Raw genomic sequence first — 24,591 nt, forward strand, 5'->3', positions numbered from 1 at the left:
CCATGCCACTGAGCTGCCCCCTGTCATGTGCCCCTTCATTCCCATTTTGTCCATGCCGTGGGCTTTCTGGTCCGCTGGAAGTCTGCCATCTCTAGAAATAGCAATGCATTTCTGGATTGTGTCAAAAGAATGAACATGTTAATTTTTTGGGTGGAAAACAGAATAGGATTTTTTGCCACGAAAACATCTGTTGTGGAAATTCCACAGTGTGCATGGTGCAGCAGAATCTGATTGAAAACAACGGGACTCTGCAGCAACTGAATTTCCAAGTGGATTTTTTCGGCAGATTCAGCTCAGAAATTCTTGGTAACTGGAAATGTGTACTTAAAATAGTCAGTACCATACATTGGTGGGGATTTTGTGTAGAGTGGATATGACAATGTCTATAGACCCTTTCATATCATAATAAAAGATTCCCTCTAATATAATTTTTTTTTTTTTTTTATCAAAAGGGCATGGAATTCCAAGAAAGTGGAAACATTCTCTAAGGAAATGTAAGAAAATGTTTCCCCTCTCCCATGCGCTGAGATGTGATCTTTCTTTTGATTAAAGAAGACGTACAAGAGGGCAGACTTCCCAAACGTGATGTGAAAGGAGTATAACTCTACCATCTAGCAAAGGAAATCATTTCTTATGAAGAACAAATGTTGTCTTACAATAATTTGTTTAAAAAAAAAATAGAGGTCACTTTACAAACTTACAGTTTTTTTTAAAGATTAATTGAACAGGTGATTATAGCCAAACATTTGTCAACAAGAACTCTTCATTTCTTTACAACTAGAAGCTCATGTAAACAGCATAGCCCTATGCACTGCCCTGTACAGCAATGCAGCCATATGGCTCAAACGTCGGGGGCGCTATAGCGACCGTGACTTATGAGATACTATATTCCCTTAGCAGTAATGTGACAAAGCTTGCCGCTATATAAAGTTGTTTATTTTTTTTATTTTAGATGCATTGTAGTAATAACAAACATTTGGTTGCAAATGGTTACATTTCCTTTAATGTTTTGCATCCATGATTAATATTATGCATGTTTTTTATTATTATTATTTCCACATTCTTTTAACAGGGGACAGTGATGAGCCACCTCACACAGAGATGGAACTTTCATCCAAAATAGAAAGAGATGAAGAAGAGAAAAGATCAGAGATGCCTCCTACCTTAAGTTTCCCGACAACACTGAAAAGTGAAGCCAGTGCAGCGAGTAAGATGTTGTCTGTATGATAAGAAATGTTTATTAATAGTGTACGCTAGTTTCCTAGCAGCAAAAATTTTCAATAATAAAAAAAGCCCCAATTATTACAAAAAATGCTTCTTCTTACACAACTCTTACCACTTTTTAGAAAGTGGGTGGGGACTTAGCTTGAAGGGTGTATGGCCTCCTGCTTTCACTGAAGATACTATAAACTAGTGTACATTTTAATTGGAAATAACCATCTACTTGTAGCAGACAGAAGGGAAGATTTATTAAAACCTATGTAGTACAGTTGCCCATAACAACCAATCAGATCACTTTGATGGTTAAAAGGCTTCTTTAAAAATGAAAGAAGCAATCTGATTGGTTGCTATGGGCAACTGCACCACTCTTCTGCTACACAGGTTTTTGATAAATCTCCCCCATAGTGTTCAGTTAATGGCACATGTACAGCCACAGAGGTGACAACTTTTTTAAGAGGTCTATGCCTCTTAAAGGAGATCTGTAGGGCTTACTACTTATCACCTATCTGAAGTATAGGGGATAAGTTATAAATCGCAGGGGATCTGAGTGCTGGGGCCCCTGCAATCTCCTGTACGGGGCTGTGGCAGTCTGCCGGAAGGACAGTGTCGTCCTCAGCAGAAAGTCGCAGCAGGCAAACTCCCCCTCCATGTATCTTTATAGGATTCATGGAGGGGGCCTGCCGGCTGATGCATCATGCGGGGACGGAAAGCCCCCTTTCCGTACAGGAGATTGCGGGGGGCCACAGCGCTCGGACCCCCTGCGATCTATAACTTCGGATAGGGGATAAGTTATGAGCACTACAGATCTCTTTTAATACATTAGGAGTAAAGTAGCTAAAGAGCGACACGTAAATTGCTGGTCTGTAGTAAATCTGCCCTAATATTTTGTCCTTCTTATTCGGAGCTGTCCAATACTTTTTAGCTTTTTTTCTAAAAAAAAATTGGACTGTGTCAGAGTGTGTAGAGTCTACCATTGAAAGCCAGTTTTCACTGTATTCATACACATGACAAGAGAATGGATAGACCCACTTAATGCAAAGAACCACAACTACCTCTACCTAGATGAAATGTATGTGTAAAAATTGCTCAGTCTAAGTCTCCAGAGGGTTACAGTGTTGACCGTAGCACCATGTGTCTGTCACAACCGTAACCCAACTAGCAGTTATATGGTTCGTGGGTCTGGTATTGGCTGCAAATATTCAAAATGTTCAAAAAAATACATAAAACGTGTAGTCATGGGCCATAGATGTTTTCTAGGACACATAGAAACTAAAACCAAATTATCAACATTTTTAGAATAGCGGATTCTGAACCAAAGTAACTACCGTATATACTCGAGTATAAGCCGAGTTTTTCAGCACGATTTTTCGTGCTGAAAACACCCCCCTCGGCTTATACTCGAGTGAACTCCCCCACCCGCAGTGGTCTTCAACCTGCGGACTTCCAGAGGTTTCAAAACTACATCTCCCAGCAAGCCCGGGCAGCCATCGGCTGTCCGGGCTTGCTGGGAGTTGTAGTTTTGAAACCTCCGGAGGTCCGCAGGTTGAAGACCACTGCGGCCTTCAACATCATCCAGCCCCCTCTCACCCCCTTTAGTTCTGAGTACTCACCTCCGCTCGGCGCTGGTCCGGTCCTGCAGGGCTGTCCGGAGAGGAGGTGGTCCGGTGGCATAGTGGTTCCGGGCTGCTATCTTCACCGGGGAGGCCTCTTCTAAGCGCTTCGGGCCCGGCCTCAGAATAGTCACGTTGCCGTGACAACGACGCAGAGGTGCGTTCATTGCCAACGTACTTATGCGTCATTGTCAAGGCAACGCCTCTATTCCGGGCCGGAAGCGCGGAGAAGAGGCGCCCCCGGTGAAGATAGCAGCCCGGACCACCTCCTCTCCGGACAGCCCTGCAGGACCGGACCAGCGCCGAGCGGAGGTGAGTACTCAGAACTAAAGGGGGTGAGAGGGGGCTGGATGATGTTGAAGGCCGCAGTGGTCTTCAACCTGCGGACCTCCGGAGGTTTCAAAACTACAACTCCCAGCAAGCCCGGACAGCCGATGGCTGCCCGGGCTTGCTGGGAGTTGTAGTTTTGAAACCTCTGGAGGTCCGCATGTTGAAGGCCGCAGTGGTCTTCAACCCGCGGACCTCCAGAGGTTTCAAAACTACAACTCCCAGCAAGCCCGGACAGCCGATGGCTGCCCGGGCTTGCTGGGAGTTGTAGTTTTGAAACCTCTGGAGGTCCGCATGTTGAAGGCCGCAGTGGTCTTCAACCTGCGGACCTCCGGAGGTTTCAAAACTACAACTCCCAGCAAGCCCGGACAGCCGATGGCTGCCCGGGCTTGCTGGGAGTTGTAGTTTTGAAACCTCTGGAGGTCCGCAGGTTGAAGACCACTGAGGGCGAATGATGAGAAGAGGATGATGAAGGGGGGGGGTGTGGGGATGATGAAGGGGGGTGGGGATGATGAAGGGGGGGGGTGTGGGATGATTACAAGGGGATGATGAAGGGGGGATGTGTGGGATGATAAGGGGATGTGTGGGATGATGACAAGGGGATGATGAAGGGGGGATGTGTGGGATAAGGGGATGTGTGGGATGATGACAAGGGGATGATGAAGGGGGGATGTGTGGGATGATGACAAGGGGATGATGAGGATGTTAATGACGGGTCTGGATGATGACAGGGGGGGATGAGGTATTTCCCACCCTAGGCTTATACTCGAGTCAATAACTTTTCCTGGGATTTTGGGTTGAAATTAGGGGTCTCGGCTTATACTCGGGTCGGCTTATACTCGAGTATATACGGTATATCAATGTATGCAGTCTTATAGCCCATCATAAATGAAGATATATATGTAAACTTATGCCATTATTACATTTACTTTATTCAGTTTGTATCATTTACTTTTATTTACTTTAAGGATCAGAAGTGAAATCTTGTGGTCACTGTGGAAAGGATTGTAGCTCAAGGCAGAGTGATTCACAGATTGACTCTACTCTCAATGCTTGTCATTGCTTGAATATTTCCCAACAGGAATTAAAGGTATGGCAATACATTCTATGATGTAAACAATTTTAGAGGAATATTTACATGTTAGAATATTATCTATAAACTGAGGCTTTTTAAGGGTCGTCTACACTAATCTGAATATACAGGTAGAGTATCTTACTGGGAGGAAACCGGTGACACTGTTTAGGATCTATATCTTGTTGCTAATAAGGTACTTTCTTTTTAAGTGCACTGGAGGCGGCTGCTGTATGTGTAATTTCCCACTCTGGATAATTAGCCGACCCCTTCAGCCAATAATTACGCCCCCTTTACAGACATGCTGAGTAAGAGGGGATGGATATATATGAAAGGGACAGAGTTATCTGCCGAAGGGGACAGGGTTATCAATCAGAGTAGGTGGGGAAAAGCTTTGCACATACAGTAGCAGCCGCCTCCATTGCACTTAAGAAATTGCTGTATTAGCAACAAGATGAATATCTCCTGAATGATTGCATCAATTTTCACCTGGTAAGAAGTGTTAATGCAGGTGACCCTGTTTCTATCTACCTGTATTTATGAAAGTGCAGGTGACCCTGCTGTCAGTTTCCCTTTAAATGTTCCTGTCACTTTTAAAAACTTTTTACATGGCAAACTTTTTATCAGTTGGGCTCAATAGGTAGAGATTGGGGAAGTGCTGGGATAAGTGCTTCTCTCCCTGGCTCACTGCAATCTCCATCTCCATCTCTTAAAAACCTCTGTGAGATGGGCAAGCCAGTGATCGGGGAGAGAAGCTATTAGCTGAGTGCTTCTCCCCACTCTTTCTAATGATCTTGGGGATCTGAACACTCAGATCAAGACTGATTTCTAGACATGTCTCTAGGGCATCTAAAAAATGGTAAATTGACAGCATCAGCAGTTCATGGTAGAAAAAGACATCACAAAAGTGCATGTTTCTAGGACAGGTTTTGAAAGGGTTGTCGGAATTCTTAAAAATAATACAGCCTGTCATTTTGATAAAATAGCAAAATACAGCATACTTACGTGAGTCTATTATCACTACTTGGCGGGGAGGGAAGGTTACAGATGCTTTAGCCCCTGCATCTGTAGCCTTCCCTCCCCACTGAAGAGTTATGTTTGCACGCTGTGAATAAACCAAGTTCCTGTCTTCATGGAGCGGTAATTGTCCGTCTTTCTTTGCTTTTAACATGGTGTATATATAAACCTTCACACAGAGCACCACCGGAGGAAGAGTAAGACATGCAGTTTCCTGGAGTTTAGAGATTCTGCATAACACATACTGTGTGAACTGTATTAGGGAAGTAGTGCCAGCTCCTCTGCTATATGCAAATTCATTCTTAAATCTTCATGAGCACCGAACTAGTGTCACATCCAGAGCTCCGGCCAGACATGATGGCCATGAGCGCGCCCCTTCTCTCACCTCTCCAGCTGGCGGGGCTGGGATTCGCAATGCGGGAAGCGCCCGCATGTGAACCCCAGCCCGTCACTCACCTCCGTTCTCTCCTGCCCTCTCCATCCTCCCTCAGCTTCGGCGCGCGTGCCCCTGCCTCCTAGGGCGCACGCACGCCAGAGCTCTCAGATTTAAAGGGCCAGTGCGCCTGTAATTATGTCTTGCACCTGCACCTTTTTTATGAGTATCTGCACCTCCCACATACCCTTGCTGGATCTTTGTTGCCTTGTGTCTGAGAGAAGCTTTCCTTTGCCTTGCCTTTCCGTGTTCCTGACTTAATTTTTCCATGACCTGACCTTGCTCCTGTGCCACCTGCCTATAGACCTCCTGCTATGTTCCTGACTTCGCACCTGTGCCACCAGCCCTGGCCTCCTGCTATCCAGACCACATCTTGCTGAATCTCTCCTGTGCCTTGTATCACCTCAGCCACCAGTGTGGTCGAGTCGTGCCAGGGGTAGCGACCTGGGTGCCGCCTGCTGCAGCACGACCATCCCGCTTTGCGGCGGGCTCTGGTGAAAACCAGCGGCACCTTAGACTACGCTCCCTGGCACGGCCCACGTCATCTGCCACACAGGTTCAGCGGATCCACTACCTCCGAGTGTGTCCTGCCTATTGACATGAGTCTTACAGTAAGATTCGGCCATGGATCCCAACTGAGGTACTACTGCCAGAAGTTTCAGACCTCTCCTCCATCGTGGTTTTACAGTCGCAGAAGTTAGCCTGTCAGGTGCAACAACTGAGTCAATTATCTGCCAAGATGCAACAGCTTCTAGTCATGCAGCAACAACCGCAGCAGCAGCCGAAACCTGCTCCTGTCTCACCACCTGTTCCTGCAGCTTCTTCTGGATCCAAGCTTCGTTTACCCTTACCCACGAAGTATGAAGGTGATCCAAAGTTGTGTAGAGGCTTCGTGTTCCATGCATCTGGAGCTCATGGCGGATCAGTTCCTGACAGAACGAGCTAAAGGGGCGTCTGTGGTCAGTCTGTTGTCCGGAAAAGCCCTGGCCAGGGCTACTCCTCTCTGGGATCATAATGATCTGGTTACTTCTAACCTGCCAGCCTTCCTAGCAGAATTCCGCAGTGTATTTGAAGAACCTGCACAAGCCTCCTCTGCCGAGACGGCTCTTCTGAACCTCTGCCAAGGGAATTTCTCCGTTGGTGACTATGCAGTTCTATTCCACACCTTTGCCTCTGAACTGGCTTGGAACTATGAGGCCTTGTGTGCTACATTTAAAAAAAGACTGTCCAGTAGAATTAAGGATGCTCTGCACGAGATCCTCCATCTACCCTGTGTGAACTTATCCATTTAGCCTCTCGTATTGATGTGCGTTTTGCCGAGAGGCCGGAGGAGCTTTGTATGGAAAGGGAACCTGCCCGAACAAGGCAATTTCCTCGCTTGGCACTCGTGTTCCAACGTCCACCTCTACAGCCTTCTTTGCCTCTTGCCGAAGAAGCTATGCAAGTGGACTGTTCTCACTTAACGCAGCTGGAAAGATCCCGATGACGCAATGAGAATTTGTGCCTATATTGTGCAAGTCTGGAGCACTTTCTCAAAGACTGTTCTATCCGTCCACAGCGTCTGGGAAACGCTCGCACCTAGGACACGTGAGAGAGGCGTCCCTAGGTGTGAATACTACCTCTCCTCGATTGACCATTCCTGTTCAAGTCTATACTTCTTCCAAGTCTTCATTCATCGCTTCTGCATTTTTGGACCCTGGTTACACTGGCGACTTTATTGATGCTTCCTTTGTCCATAAACATCATCTTCCTGTGGCTCGGCTTGTTAAGCCCTTGTATATTTCTTCTGTTAATGGGCAAAATCTGGATTGCAAAGTGCTATTCTGCACAGATCCTCTCATCATGCAAGTAGGAGTCTTGCACAAGGAAAAAATGTAGTTCTATGTGCTTACACATTGTACTTCGGAGCTTCTTCTCGGTCTTCCATGGCGTCAACGTCATTCTCCACAACTAGTCTGGAAATCTGATGAAATCACATGCTGGGGACAGTTTTTGCCAGTTCAGTCAAAACCTTATGTCTTGTTTGCCTCTTACATATCAAGATTATTCTGATGTATTCTGCTAAAAGCAGGCCGAGACTCTTCCACCACATCATCCTTATGATTGCCCCATTGATTTACAGCCTGGAACTATGCCTCCTCGAGGATGAATCTATCCATTATCTGTTCCTGAGACACAAGTAATGGCAAAATATATCCAAGAGTACCTCCAAAAGGGATTTATCCGAAAGTCCTCCTCTCCTGCTGGAGCAGGTTTCTTCTTTGAATACAGGGGTCTAAACAAGGTCACAATCAAAAATCGTTATCCACTTCCTCTGATCTCTGAACTTTTTGATTGTCTACAGGGTGCCAAGGTCTTCTCAAAGTTGGACTTGCAAGGAGCATATAATCTTATTGGCCTCGCCATTCCGGCCTATGGGCGATTCAATGATTTTTAGGATTTGCCAATTATTATAGTCAGTTCATCCCACATTTCTCTTCTTTGGTTGCTCCGATTGTGGCACTCACTAAAAAGGACTCTAACCCCAAGACTTGGTCTTCGGAGGCCGAAGAGGCCTTCACTCGCTTAAAAACAGCTTTTGCCTCTGCTCCCGTGCTTACAAGACCTGATGCCTTTGCCTTGGAGGTAGATGCTTCTTCTGTAGGAGCAGGTGATTGGTGATCGAGAACTCCTTTCTATTAAGCTTGCCTTGGAGGAATGGCGACATTTATTAGAAGGTTCTTCTCATCCGGTCAGCATCTATTCTGATCATAAGAATCTCCTATATCTCCAGTCAGCTCAGCGATTGAACCCTCGCCAGACTAGATGGTCTCTTTTCTTTTCCAGATTACATTTTTTTTACTCATTTCTGCCCTGCAAGAACGTCAGAGCCGATGCTCTTTCCAGGTCCTCCGATGTTGTAGGTGCGTACTCCACGCTTAGGCATATCATTCCTCCTGAGCGATTGGTCTCTGCAGCTCCTGCCAATCTACAACAAGTTTCCCCTGGGAAATCCTTTGTGCCTGTTAAACTGAGACATAGAGTCCTCAATTGGGGACATTCTTCTTTGCTGGCTGGTCACCCTGGAATACGAAAGACCATTCAACTAATCTCCCGGCATTACTGGTGGCCACTCCTAGAACGCAATGTCACTGATTTTGTCCATTCTTGTGTTACCTGTACCCGTGACAAGACTCCTCGGCAGAGACCTGCCGGACTCTTACAGCCTTTACCCATTCCGGAGACCCCCTGGTCTCACACAGCTATGGACTTTATTACCGATCTGCTTCCTTCTTGTAATAACACGGTCATCTGGGTGGTGGTTGATCGATTTTCCAAGATGGCTCATTTCGTTCTGCTACCAGGTCTTCCATCTGCTCCACAGCTGGCGAAGCACTTTCTTCAACATATTTTTTGTCTTTATGGCCTTCCGAATCATATAGTCTTGGATCGTGGAATGCAGTTTGTCTCCAAGTTCTGGCGTGCTCTCTGTATCCGTCTTGACATCAACCTGGACTTTTTCTCTGCCTTCCATCCTCAATCCAACGGTCAGGTGGAGAGGATGAATCAAATTCTGGAGACTTATCTCCGTCATTTTGTTTCTGCTCGTCAGGACGATTGGGTCGGCCTTCTACCTTGGGCTGAATTTTCCTACAATCATAAGGATTCAGAGTCCAACAGGACTTCTCCATTTTTTTGTTGTTTATGGACATCACCTTTGTTCTCCTCTTCCAATTCCAGTTCCCTCCGATGTTCCAGCTGTTGATGAACTCGCCCGAGACTTCTCTTCCATTTGGCAACAAACTCGGCATTCTTTGTCTCTAGCCTCCTCTTGCATGAAAGCTCAGGCAGATAAGAAAAGAAGACCTCCTCCATCCTTCTCTCCCAGTGACATGGTTTGGCTTTCCTCCAAGTACATCCGTTTAAAAATTCCCAGCTACAAATTTGGTCTTCGCTATCTGGGTTCGTTCAAGGTGTCACGAAAGATTGATTCAGTCTCCTACAACCTACATTTATGTTACGCCGAGCGCTCCAGGTCCCCACTCCTCCCCGGAGCGCTCGCAGCGTTCTCTTATTCACAGCGCCCCGGTCAGACCTGCTGACCGGGTGCGCTGCGATATTGCTCTTAGCCGGGATGCGATTCGCGATGCGGGACGCGCCCGCTCGCGATGCGCATCTCTGCTCCCGTACCTGACCCGTTCCCCGTCTGTGTTGTCCCGGCGCGCGCGGCCCCGCTCCTTAGGGTGCGCGCGCCGGGTCTCTGCGATTTAAAGGGCCACTGCGCCACTGATTGGCGCAGCAGGCCTAATCAGTATCTTCACATGTGCACTCCCTACTTATACCTCACTTCCCCTGCACTTCCTTGCTGGATCTTGTTGCCCTTGTGCCAGAGAAAGCCTTTCCGTGAGTGTTCCTAGCCTGTGTTCCAGACCTCGTACCGTTGCCCCTGACTACGATCCTTGCTGCCTGCCCTGACCTTCTGCTACGTCCGACCTTGCTCTTGCCTTATCCCTTGTACCATGCCTATCTCAGCAGTCAGAGAGGTTGAGCCGTTGCCGGTGGATACGACCTGGTTGCTACCGCCGCTGCAAGACCATCCCGCTTTGCGGCGGGCTCTGGTGAAAACCAGTAGCAACTTAGAACCGGTCCACCGACACGGTCTACGCCTATCCCTCTCTGACTCAGAGGATCCACCTCCAGCCTGCCGAATCGTGACAGTAGATCCGGCCATGGATTCCGCTGAGGTGCCGCTGTCAAGTCTTGCCGACATTTCCACGGTGATCGCCCAGCAATCCCTAATGATCTCCCAATGAAATCACCAGCTGTCGTACTTGACCACCGTGACACAGCAACTTCAGTCACAGATATAGCAGCTGCTACCGCAGATACAGCAACTTCAGTCACAGACACAGCAGCTGCAACAGCAACTACCATCTCCTCCGCCGGCTCCTGCACCTCCTCCACAGCGAGCAGCCGCTCCCAACCCCCGCTTGTCCCTGCCGGACAAATTTGATGGGGACTCTAGACTCTGCCGTGGTCTCCTGTCTGGGAAGGCCCTGCCATGGGCCACACCGCTCGGAGCACCTCTCTCACAGTATCCTTTGCAAAATACCCCTGTGCCTCCCGCCGAGGAGGCTATGCAAGTGGATCGGTCTCGTCTGACCCCTGAAGAGAGGACTCGCCGCAGAAATAAAGATTTACGTCTATACTGCACTGTGCATTACCGCACAGAACCCCTGCTCATGAGCATGGAACTACATCTCGAAAAAATTGAACTTTTTGTTTTGCCCAAATGCTCCTCTGAAGTCCTCCTCAGTCTGCCATGGCTCCAACACCACTCTTCTACCCTTGTCTGGACCACCGGGGAGATCAAGAGCTGGGGTGCTTCTTGCCACAGAAAATGCCTCACATCTGCTCCCAGTCCCGTCAGTCTAACCTCAGTGTCTCCTCCTTTACCTGGTCTCCCCAAGGCCTATCTGGACTATGCTGTGTCTCCTCCTCATAGCCCCCGTCCTGTTAACACTCTGCCCCGTGCCAAGCTTCACCCTCTTCCCTCCCTCCCCACTCCCACGCCTTCTTGTTTGCCCGCTGTTGATGAGGTTTCCCAGGGCTTCGCCACCGTCTGGAAAAAGACTCAAAAATCCCTCATACTAGCCTCATCCCAGTGAAGAAGCATGTCGAAAAAAAAAAGAAGAACTCCTCCTGTTTTTGTGTGGCTCTCCGCCAAGTATATCCGCTTCCGTGTCCCCAGTTTTAATCTGGGACCACGTTATCTTGGACCCTTTGAAGTTAAGTGCCCAGAGGAGAGATCTTGGGAACCTGAGGACAACATCCTGGACAAAAGTCTTATCCTCAGGTTTTCAGGCTCCAAGAAGAGGGGGAGACCCAAGGGGGGGGTACTGTTACGCCGAGCGCTCCGGGTCCCCGCTCCTCCCCGGAGCGCTCGCAGCGTTCTCTTATTCACAGCGCCCCGGTCAGACCTGCTGACTGGGTGCGCTGCGATATTGCTCCCAGCCGGGATGCGATTCGCGATGCGGGACGCGCCCGCTCGCGATGCGCATCTCGGCTCCCATACCTAACCTGTTCCCCATCTGTGTTGTCCCGGCGCGCGCGGCCCCGCTCCTTAGGGCACGCGCGCGCCGGGTCTCTGCGATTTAAAGGGCCACTGCACCACTGATTGGCGCAGCAGGCCTAATCAGTATCTTCACCTGTGCACTCCCTACTTATACCTCACTTCCCCTGCACTTCCTTGCCGGATCTTGTTGCCCTTGTGCCAGAGAAAGCCTTTCCTTGAGTGTTCCTAGCCTGTGTTCCAGACCTCCTGCCGTTGCCCGTGACTACGATCCTTGCTGCCTGCCCTGACCTTCTGCTACGTCCGACCTTGCTCTTGCCTTATCCCTTGTACCATGCCTATGTCAGCAGTCAGAGAGGTTGAGCCGTTGCCGGTGGATACGACCTGGTTGCTACCGCCGCTGCAAGACCATCCCGCTTTGCGGCGGGCTCTGGTGAAAACCAGTAGCAACTTAGAACCGGTCCACTGACACGGTTCACGCCTATCCCTCTCTGACACAGAGGATCCACCTCCAGCCTGCCGAATCGTGACAATTTACCTTCTTCTTTCATTCCACATATCGTTTCATGTATCTCTTCTCAAACCTCTTGTGATCAACCGTTACTCTCAAAAGAATACTGTTCCCACACCCGTCTCAAATAAATTTTGGTCACTAAAACTGTGAGAGAGAGGCGATTCTTTTTGGTCCTGAGGAAAGGTCTTGGGAGCCGGAGGAGAATATCTTGGACCGTGTTTTACTCCGGGACTTTTTGAACCCCAGATAGAGGGGGAGACCAAAGGGGGGGGGGGTACTGTCACAACCAGTGCTCCAGCCAGACACGCTGGCCGTGAGCGCTCTCCTTCTCTCCCTCTCCAGCTGGTGGGGCTGGGATTCGCATCACGGGATGCGAACCCCAGCCCATCACTCACCTCCGTTCTCTCCTGCCCTCTCCATCCTCCCTCAGTGCTGGTGCACGTACCCCTGCCTTCTAGGACACGCACTGGAGCTCTCAGATTTAAAGGGGCAGTGCGCCCATAATTATGTCTTGCACCTTTTTATAAGTACCTGCACTTCCCACATACCCTTGCCGGATCTTTGTTGCCTTGTGCCTGAGAGAAAGCTTTCCTTTGCCTTGCCTTTCCATGTTCCTGACTTCATTGTCCCGCGACCTGACCTTGCTCCTGTGCCGCCGGCCTACAGACCTCCTGCTACCTTCCTGACTTTGCACCTGCGCCGCCAGCCCTGACCTCCTGCTATCCAGACCACGTCTTGAGGAATCCCTCCGGTGCCCCGCATCACCTCAGCAGCCTGTGTGGTTGAGTTGTGCCAGGGGTAGCAACCTGGGTGCCGCCTGCAAGACCATCCCACTTTGAGCAAGGCTCTAGTGAAAACCAGCAGCACCTTAGACTCTACTCCCTGGCACGGCCCGCGTCATCTGCCACACAGGTCCAGCGGATCCATTACCTCCGAGTGTGACATGCCTATTGCGGTGAGTCTTGCAGCTAGCTTAGATATAAGCTACAATTTACACTACCTCTGCGATAAATCTGTCATCCTTTCACACACACTTTACAGCAGCCTCCACATACTTGGCAAGTAAAAAGAAAAAACATATAATGGAGCCTTGCGCCATTTGTCACTTATGATAGTCTGCCCTAGGGCAAACAATGAAAAATTTCCCCCTTTGTCCACACTCCTACTTATCATCTTCCTATTCTACATACTTTTGCATTCCCTCCTCTCTAGTTGTCTGCCCCACCATATAGACACGCACTCAAATCAATCCAATTCCACATCAAATATGTAATAAATTAATCAGTTAAAGCAGAGATAGGACATTTACAGATACCTACATATGTTACATATAGCTGCTTGCACCAGTGTTAGGAGTAAAAATGGCTCACTTGGGTGCACCAGCATTTTCTGGGGTGCAGAGGACAAGATGCCTATTTTAAATGAGTACTCTGCCCCTAGACATCTTATCTCCTATCCAAATGATAGCAGATAAGATGTCTGATTGCGGGGTCCCGCCGCTGGACCCCTGCCCATGATCTCCGTAAACAGTATGTTTAGAATGCTGGATTCCAGCGGGGGGGGGGGGGGGGGGCGGGGGTCATGACATCATCACATGCCCCCTCGTGATGTCACATCACACCCCCACCCATAGACATGAATGGAGGGTCATTGGGTGACGTCACAAGGTGGCCCAGCGTTTCAAGCATATTGTTTAGAGCACTGGGTGCTGTTCGGAGAACGCGGGGGGTCCCAGCGGCATCACCTATCCTTAGAACAGGAGATAAGATGTCTGGTATCATATTTACATCATGGTCCCTTACATATTTTCATAGCGTGAATGATTCTGAAACTTTACAGACATTACTGCTACAAAATGAAACATAATCTTATGTGCCGTGCACATAATGAGACAGTGGAGGAAGGAAGCTGAATAAAGTGATTGTATTTAGCATGTAAGGAGATGCTATCTACAAACATACAGACATTTTTCGTGAATAACTGATTATAGTCCATTTATTACACCTTTTCTTATTTGTCTATGTGACATATCACTACTTAAAGGGGTACTCCGATGGAAAACTTTTTTTTTTTTCAAATGAACTGATGTAGAAAGTTAAACTGATTTGTAAATTACTTCATTTAAAAAATATTTACCCTTCCAGTACTTATTAGCAGCTGTATGCTACAGAGGAAATTCTTTTCTTTTTGAATTTTTTTTGCCTTGTCCACAGTGCTCTCTGCTGAGACCTCTTTCCGTGTCAGGAACTGTCCAAAGCAGCATAGGTTTGCTATGGGGATTTTCTCCTGCTCTGGACAGTTCCTGATACGGTCATCAGGTGTCAGCAGAGAGCGCTGTGGACAAGACAAAAAAGAAATTCAAAAAGAAAAGAATTTCTTCTGTAGCGTACAGCTTCTAAAAAGTACTGGAAGGGTAAAGATTTTTTAATAGTAGTAATTTACAAATGTTGCTGCAACAAGAAACAGCGTTCGACACAGCCAGCCATACAGCCAAAAACCACTCCTTAGCAGAAACAGGTGTGTACAAGCGTCACCTCCGGTGGGGGGCTCAGCCTTGACAGGATAATAAATCAGACGTGTAGAAGAATGTGAAATGAGCGGCACTCACCATGTCCAGGTAGCGACAAACTTCTTCGCTCATTTCACATTCTTCTACATTTCTAATTTACAAATCTGTTTAACTTTCTGGCACCAGTTGATTTTAAAAAAATGGTTTCCACTGGAGTACCCCTTTAAATCTAATTGTGGAAAAATAAGGACACCCATCAAAAATTTGTTTTTAATATATGTAAATATACTTCACTCAATATAATGTGATTTGGGAAAATCACCTTTATCATTGGTTATTTGGTGGTAAAAAGTTGGAATTTTTTTCACATGGGAGTTCTTTTCTTATTGAATTTCCTTTCTATCTGATACCTCTGTCCATGTCAGGAACTGTCCAGAGCGGGATAGGTTTGCTATGGGGATTTGCTCATACTCTAGACAGTTCCTGACATAAACAGAGAGGTTTCAGCAGAGAGCACTGTGGTCAGACAGAAAGGGGGGGGGGAAAGATTTTCCTGTGGAGCATACAGCGGCTGATAAGTACTGGAAGGGTAGAGATTTTTAAATAGAAGTAATTTACAAATCTGTTTAACTTTCTGACAACAGTTGATTTTAAAAAAATATGTTTTTCAGCGGAGTACTCCTTTAAATCCTACATTAATAGTATCCCTTGCTTGAAATTCTACACACAAGTCAAGAAATGTATTCGACCTACAAGAACCTTTCCTCAAATTACAAGAGCAATACTGAGTTAGAAATTAATTAATCTTTATTGTATAACAATATTGAATCCCAAAATATCCCTTTAAAACACAATAAACAATTATTGTAATCAATGGTAAAGTGCTACATAATATTCCTGGTGATCATAAATTGATTGCACTCTGCCCATTAATTAATTAATAATTCATAAATAGATACAAATATATTGCACTATAATATGCAAATATGACAATATCAATATAAAGTGCAAGTGCTTATCAAGTGAATAAATCACAGAACTATAGATGCAATGTATCCCATATGACACCTAGCAGCAAGCTCACAATAGGGCAATAAATATGTATTGTTGACCAAATAGATCCAATAATCAAACAAAAAGATCCTCTAGTAATCTGGATCGTATCAGCTCAAACTGCACACTAACTATTACCATCCAACACATTTCGTTAATGCTTCTTCCAGGAGTGGTGAGGTGGGGATACAGGGGTGCCCTTATATACGTGTCCATTAAAAATGCCTGGCCAATCAGACTATGTGCGCAGTGTGCCAAACTTACCAGGTGCTCCCTGGTCCGCATGCGCTTGGCCACGTCGCTGGTGACATGTTATCTCTGGATATAGCGAGGACACAATAAAAACTTGTCTACATCTAAGCTACTTTGCTTTTAATGAAGAACGTGCACCTCTGATAAATATGGGGGGAAGAACAAGTGACATACATCCAAAACTTGACAATGATAAATGTTACAAAACCTACAAAAACCGACTTACTCTTACTATATTCCAAAGTTTATTGATATACAAAATACAACAATACATAAGCGCAACCCTCCTATTAATTTCTCTCACCCTTAAAACAACACCAACCCCAAAAGAGCAAAGGTGGGGAGCATCCCCCCAGGGTAATATCCTACAGTATTTCAATGTTTCACAGCAGTAAATGCTGTAACAGAATACAAAATACAACAATGTGGCAAAAAGGAAATATTCAAAAGGAAAAATAATTTAATATGTGACAACTATCCATATTTACCTGATTGGGATATACTGCAGGTTCCACAGATGATCCCCACAATGTAAATTTTACTCTATGTCTAAATGGGTGTCCCAGTTTTTATGGTGCATACAGGAAGTGTCATCAATATCATGCTGCAAAATTACATGGAAATCACTGTTACAGGCTGGGAATGGAGATTTTTTATGGTGTCCCATGGAACAGTTTTATAGCACAATTTTCCCTAAATCTTAGCATGGAACATTTCACAAGAAAATCACACGTGGATGGGAATGTTCAATAAATGCTTGTAAAGTCAGTTTGTTTTTTATTGACATGTCCGTCTATCTTATTTATTTATTTTTAGCTAACAATTTTACATGGGTTGACCTTACTTTTTCACATGGTTGTGGGGAAAGAAAGATAACAAGAGAAGTAACTTATGTCACACCATTCATTTAGAAACTGCAGCACTAGGGAAGTATCAACATACTGTGCTTAAGTACAATTTGTTTGTTGTCAAAATGAAAGCTACAATGGTAAAAGAAATATAGACAGTACATGACCCTGTACTTTGATCTGTGTATAAATATAAAAAAAAAGTTTTTGTGGCATTTTTCAATATTGTAATTTTGTACATGTGTTTGTCTAGAAAGTCTATAAACATATCAAGTCTAGAAAGTCTATAAACATATCAAGTCTAGAAAGTCTATAAACATATCAAAAAATACCCCAATGCCCAGAGCATGTTTCATTTTGAACAAAAGTATCACTGCCCCCCCCCCCCAATAAAAGCCACAAACTGACATTTTGCAGACACTTTCTATTTCATTTTATAGACCTGAATGTAACATCTGACCACAAAACTACAAAAAATGCTTAAAGAGGAACTGACATTATGAAAAACTTTTTGTATTTTGTAGTACTACTGATATGATGACTTTTTTAAACATAGATTTATGTAAAAAAAAAGGTAAATTTTAATAAAAAATAAAAAATTAAAATAGCCGCCATTAGGGGTCATCCATCTTTATGCAGACTACTCTGTATTTTGCAGCATACTGGATACCAGCAGTAAAGTGTGTTGGTATCCAGTATAGGAGATCACCATTGCACCACTACAGCCTTCAGATATTTCTAAACTACAACTCCCATGTGATGGGGGTTGTAGTTTTGCAACAGCTGGGGGTACAATCTTTGTAAAACTCTGTTTTAGAGCTGTGTATTCTCCAGCTGTGTACCTCCAGCTCTTGCAGAACTACAGACAAGTTTCCACTTGTTTTTCTTTTTCCTGGCCCCCCAAAAAATGCAAGAAAATACGCCAGAAAAAACATCACAGCATTTTCCTGTGTTTTTGCCTTTGAGTGGAAATTGCATTTTTGACCCCTATGGCGTTTTTTTCAATATTTGTTGGGAGCCAAAAAAAAGGATGCTGTAGGGATGTAAAAAATGTATTTAACAAAATGTATAGTTTTTATAATCCAAATAATCCTCCAAACCACTAGGGGTTAATCCAGGCGCAGGCAATGGATAGCAGTAAGTGCAGCAGTGCTGATATAGGTATTCGTGTGAATAATAGGATCAATGTAAAAGTAACCAAAGGTCATTTAATCGGCACAACGCGTTTCAATGCCGAGGCAGGCGTCTTCCTCAGGTTCACATAAATAATACAAAAATACATGTTTTATACAAAAAAGTACCGTATTCCTGAAGACAATTGACCCACGTCACGCCGCAAAACCGGGCTCCAGGAAAGGGCGGAAGCCTCATCATGCCACAAGACTGGGCTCCAAGGAAAAGGGCGGAAGTGAATCAAGAGGCCAGAGGAACGGAACAGAAGCTGTCAAGGAACAAAATAGGTATAACAAGATACATAAAAATTATAATAGAAAAAACCTCATACATACTAAAAGACGATATATATGGTGCACCACTAACCCTCCCGGTCGCCCGATTATATCGGGGATCGGGTCGATTACTTGACACTTGTCACATTATATTGATTTAGTCCTACAACCTTTCGCAGTGCAATTACCCACCTATTTGAAAGATTTGGCCCAGATGATTAGGGAACTCAATTTATAAGACCTTCCTGAAAACTACGCTTTTCTCACTTTAGATGTATCGTCACTTTATTCTAATATTGAAAGCACCTTAGGCATTCAGGCCATTTTACATTTTTTAAACCTGATGAAGTCTTGAATACGGATCAATGTGATTTTTTAATTGAAGGATTTCGAGTTATTTTAGAACATAATTGTTTTAGTTTTAATTGTCAGGTTTTCAGGCAGATCAACTCGTTTCGCCCCTAGTTATGCTAATTTGTTCATGGGGCGATTCGAGTCCCAATGCATCGCACAGCCTGACTCTTCATTTTTTAAGTTTATATATTTTTATAGACGATACATTGACGATCTTTTTATTTTATGGACCGGAACACATCAACAAGCATTAGATTTTGTTAATTTTATTAACAATAACACATATGGACTTACTTTTACCCCTCATTATTAAGAATCATCCGTGCAGTTTCTTGATTTGGAGTTTTTTAAAACCTGTAATGGCCTTTTGAAGACAAAAACTTTTTTTAAATCTGTAGATGTTAACAGTTTTTAGACTTCCGGAGTTGTCACTATCCTAAATGGCTCCGGAATGTGCCCTATGGGCAATATTTAAGGATACGTAAAAACTGCTCAGATGACACTGATTTTAAAATTCAGTTGGGTATATTAAGAGAGAGATTTATTGAACAGGGATATCCCCAACAGATTTTGGCACAAGCGTATAATAAAACTAAAGATCTTAAACAAAAAGATTTAACACAAATTAAAAACAAACCAGTTAGAAATACGCAGAATAATGATATCAAACATAATTTTTTAACTACGTTTAATTGTGCATCTCAATCTATTCATAGAATTCTAATTAAGCATTGGCCATGAGTGAAAAATTATCCTATTTTGAAAGATCTGGTACCTATTCAACCAAGAATCACATATAGAAAACCTATGTCCCTACGTAACTACCTGGCTCCTAGTAAATTAAAGAACGATATAACTACAAATAAAGGTTTTAAAAAATCTAGAAACGATAAATGTAATAACAAGTGCAATAAATTACGTTGCTTATGTTGCAACATTATTCAGGATAATTGTAGTTTGTTCCAATCCAATATCACATATGAATCATTTTCCGTAAAAACCAACTATAACTGTGAAACGGATTATGCCATCTATCTGTTAGAGTGTCCGTGCAAATTACAGTATGTGGGCCGCACCGTTCAGACGGTGCGGTCCCGCATGAACACTCACCGATTCAACATTCGGAAAGGTTTTCCCTTACATAGCGTATTGCGCCACTTTGCACATTCGCATGATAAGAATCCGGAACTATTAAAACTAATTATTATAGATAGAATACCGTTGGACACACGCAATTGTTTCCAAAAGTTAATTAATAAAGAATTTTACTGGATTTATCAGTTGAAATGTCTGCACCCGGATGGGTTAAATGAGACCATTGAGAATACAGTATAGCTGATTTGGATTATTTTAAATTTTTTTGTCTGTGCCATTTATATCGTCTTTTAGAATGTATGAGGTTTTTTTCTATTATAATTTTTATGTATCTTGTTATACCTATTTTTTCCCTGACAGCTTCCGTTCCGTTTCTCTGGCCTCTTGATTCACTTCCGCCCTTTTCCTTGGAGCCCAGTCCTGTGGCGTGACGAGGCTTCCGCCCTTTCCTGGAGCCCGGTTTTGCGGCGTGACGTGGGTCAATTGTCTTCAGGAATACGGTACTTTTTTGTATAAAACATGTATTTTTGTATTATTTATGTGAACCTGAGGAAGATGCCTGCCTCGGCATTGAAACGCGTTGTGCCGATTAAATGACCTTTGGTTACTTTTACATTGATCCTATTATTCACACGAATACCTATATCAGCACTGCTGCACTTACTGCTATCCATTGCCTGCGCCTGGATTAACCCCTAGTGATTTGGAGGATTATTTGGATTATTGCACACCACGAAGTGGTGGAGAAAGACCGGCTGCACATTGGAATCTATTACTCACACTTTCACCAGAGTTATGCCTGCTTGTCAGCACAATTTCTCGGGTAAGCGCAACTTATCATTGCATGCATCTTTTACTCCCCTTTTAATTGCACTACGGAGCGCTCTCTGTGTCTGTTTTTTGTCGTTTTTTATAATGAAATTTGAATTAATTTTTAAACAGGGACCAATTTATGTGGGTGGGCAGAGATCTAAAAAATTTAGCCGACAATAATAAAAATGTAGAAAGGGGCCATTTAAATGTAAAAATAATATATTTTTTTATAATTAATGTTGTTAAACTTTTTATTAGTAATTTATTTTATTAGTGTGTTTAATAATGTGTGCGTGCTTTGGGAATTTCTATTTACATCACTTGGCCAGCCCGGATTATAGTACAGAGATGCGAGCGCAGGAGAAAGCCTGTTGTGATCTGTCTATTAATGCAGGTACTGCAGCTCCCAGCATGGAGCAGAGTGTGCTCCATGTTGAGAGCAGTAGTACCTGCAGTTAAGGACAAATCACAGCGGGTGTCACTCCTGACACCTGCTGCGATCCTCCTGTATAAAGTATAGATGGCCGCACCTTTCTACATTTTTATTATTGTCAGCTACATTTTGAGTTCCCTGCCCGTCCACATAAATTATTCCCTGTTTAAAAATTAATAAAACTTTTGTTATAAAAATTTCGTTAAATACAACTTTTCCATCCCTAATGTATCTTTTTTTTATTTTTTTTATTTTTAATGATACCCTGCGAAATTTTATTTAAAAAAATGCCACGATTTTAGTTAAAAAAACGCCATAGTCTCAACATGCTGCGATTTTGAAAAACTGCCAAGGAGCTTAAAAACGCCAAAAGGATAAAAAAAAAAAAAAATGAAAAACGCAAATTGGATATGGCATTTTGCGTTTTTCTATTGACTTGCAGCTAACATCTGGCCGCAGTGTTTATTCACTGAAAAAATGGTTTGCCGGTTTGGCATTTTCTTGGGCAGAACGCCCCAAACAAAAACTAGTGGAAACTTAGACTTAGAGTAGATGAAAGTCACTGCTCAGCCTCCTCCATCTCTATGGAATGGCCACTGCACAGGCATGCCTAGGTCAATAGGGTATTTTCCAGTCTATTGCACCTTGGGTCATGGAGCTTGCTTTAAATGTGTTGAAAAAAAAAAGCTCTGGCAAGATGATTTCCCCCATAATAGACAAAAAAAATGAAATAACACATTTTCAATCAGAAATAAAATCTAGGTGATACAATCACTTTAACTGTTCATAAACAAGCTGGCGGTATGCCAAACCAAAAGTGATTTAAATTTTTTTTTTGTGCGTGTGTTTTTGTGTGTTTTTATTGCAGTAATTTTGACAAACATGTTATCTTTTTCCAGACTACAGTGAAGAATATAACAGAAAATAGGAAATTTAAATGTGTGGAATGTGGAAAATCATTTAAGTTCAAACATCATTTGAAAGAACACTTTCGTATACATAGCGGTAAGTGCCTAGTATACAGTGGGGCAAAAAAGTAGTTAGTCAGCCACCAATTGTGCAAGTTCTCCCACTTAAAAAGATGAGAGAGGCCTGCAATTTTCATCAAACTTACATCTCAACTATGAGAGACATAATGAGAAAAAAAAATCCATAAAATCACATTGTCTGATTTTGAAAGAATTTATTAGCAAATTATGGTAGAAAATAAGTATTTTGTCAATAACAAAAGTTCATCTCAATACTTTGTTATATTCCCTTTGTTGGCAATGACAGAGGTCAAACATTTTCTGTAAGTCTTCACAATGTTTGCACACACTGTTAAGGTATTTTGGCCCATTCCTCCATGCAGATCTCCTCTAGAGCAGTGATGTTTTGGGGCTGTCACAGTGCAACACAGACTTTCAACTCCCTCCAAAGGTTTTCTATGGGGTTGAGATCTGGAGACTGGCTATGCCACTCCAGGACCTTGAAATGCTTCTTACGAAGCCATTCATTTAGAGACTTTGGTTGGCTCATTTTCTGACTGTATCCAGTTTTTTGAACCAAACTGAAAAGCAGTTTTCAGTCTGATTCAATAAATGGATATGGTAGGAAAATGAGCCAACCAAAGTAAACAGCTTACCCCGATTAATTTACTGAAATAAATGAAGTACGGCATGGGTCCAGCAGGGATACGGCAGAGGTCGACAGACACGTCCCCTCCATTCAGCTCTATGGGCACCATGCTGTGGTCAACACACCTCCTGCATGGGGAGAGCTGTGGCAGAGCCAGGCCCCATCATGGGGGGTCCAAATGCGGAAAGGGGATAAGTTGTCTAAGGCTGCAGTACTCCTTTAAGGTTAGACTTTTGCAGTGGTAATGAATTATTTTATTTTTTTTAAAGTTGCTAATTTTTTAGCATAAAGTATTAAAAATGTATCAGCCCAGATTTAGCTTAGATTTTTGGTGTGTGTCTAAAGTGAAATTTCAGAAAATGTGTACCTGCACAAAATGTATCAAATGCCCTGCGACCATTTAATAAATGTGGTGCTCCTACACATTTTAGCACACAAAATATAAAGTGTACAAAAATGCTTCACCTACACCTACGATGATACATGCCCTCCATAGTCCTTCAGAGTGAAAATATAAGGAACCGTAGACCAGAAGCCTGAGCTAGAAATGGTGCAGTAGGTGTGTTTCAGACTTAAATGTAGCTAACACTAAAGAAAATAAATAGCTGGTAAATATGTTTCTCTTTTTGTTTCTTCAGGAGAAAAACCCTATGAATGTTCTAAGTGCAAAAGAAGGTTCTCCCATTCTGGGTCTTACAGCTCTCACTTAAACAATAGGAAATGCTTTCCCTATAAAGACAGCAATTCCATGGTGCCTCCATTCATGCATCCCTGTTCCCTACCTGGAGAACTTGACTTTGTACAAAAGTATAGTGATCAATTCAAACTACAACACTCTCATAGTAAAAACTGGTTAATATACCACCCGGTTGCTGAACCTTTACCAGCCCCACATGTCACATGGTGTAGCCATGATTTTGATATCGCCCAGGGATCTCTTGAGAACATTTCCTATGGCATGGCTATGAGCCCACAGTTGGAAAAGGCGCCGGGTCTTTGGCATTTTGGTAATGACTGCTGGAAGAATTTGAAACAAATTAGTTCCAGCAGGTGGTCAGAAGATAATCTTAGACAATGGGACTCTTTAAAGAAACAGGAAATGGACTACCAAAGTGCTGGTGTCTCTCAGTGGGGAAAGTACCAACCGGAAACACTGACTTCAAGTCATCTCTATGAAACAGAAGAAAATACAAGGCCCCTAACTCTGTACCACAGAGACCTTCCTACTGAAACGATAGTAAAAAATTCAGCAATATATACAAATAGTCCACAAAGGAAACTGAGAATAGAGAACTTAGAAACAGAAAAAGAACAGCAAGTAACAAAAGACAATGGATTGGACCAGTCTTTATCTTCAAATTGTCCACAAAAACTGTTATCTCCTGCCTGCAGACTGGAAACCGCAGGGCGCTGCCATCCAAGTCAGTACTATAGTTCAGAACAAATTATATCAGATTCCATAAAAAATTTTGCATTATCTGACAAAGTCCCAAAAGAGCCCCAGATTGAGCCGCTAGACTTATCTGTCCCAAAAATACGCAGCAATCCACATGTGAGGACACTTCTTTGTGACCAGTCCTTGAAGCATGCAAATTATACATTTAGAAGTAAAGGTTCCAGGCCGGATTCATTCTTACCTTACACTGAGCCACAGCATGGGTCCCACAATTTGCCATGCTTATTGCCAAATGTATTGCACAACTTCATTCAGAGTCGCTATCCATTTCTGCATATTAACCACAGTTTCAGTGGACTCTCATTTTGCCCCTTTATAAACTGCTTTTATGAAGACCAGCCAAATAACCTGGAAAGAAAAAGCGAAGACTTTGCACCCCTGGTGAGTCAAAAACTTGTTCTTTAAAGGGATATTAAAAACAGATGTGTCTAGAGCTCGTTGACAGACGTGGAGTCCCTCAGAGGGAT

At 43.8% G+C, this 24,591-nt stretch overlaps 1 protein-coding gene across 1 annotated transcript in view; it reads left to right on the forward strand.

Moving 5' to 3' along the window:
• Window positions 1-212: 212 nt before the first annotated feature.
• LOC130357383 (zinc finger E-box-binding homeobox 1-like) overlaps window positions 213-24,591 on the forward strand; it is a 34,097-nt gene continuing 9,718 nt past the window's right edge. The window contains exons 1-5 of the mRNA XM_056560075.1: window positions 213-306; window positions 1,073-1,207; window positions 4,127-4,248; window positions 21,951-22,056; window positions 23,307-24,505. Coding sequence (XP_056416050.1) covers window positions 213-306; window positions 1,073-1,207; window positions 4,127-4,248; window positions 21,951-22,056; window positions 23,307-24,505 — 1,656 coding nt within the window. The remainder of the gene's footprint in view (window positions 307-1,072; window positions 1,208-4,126; window positions 4,249-21,950; window positions 22,057-23,306; window positions 24,506-24,591) is intronic.

Source organism: Hyla sarda, chromosome 2 (genome assembly GCF_029499605.1).
Source record: "Hyla sarda isolate aHylSar1 chromosome 2, aHylSar1.hap1, whole genome shotgun sequence".
Lineage (NCBI taxonomy): Eukaryota > Metazoa > Chordata > Amphibia > Anura > Hylidae > Hyla > Hyla sarda.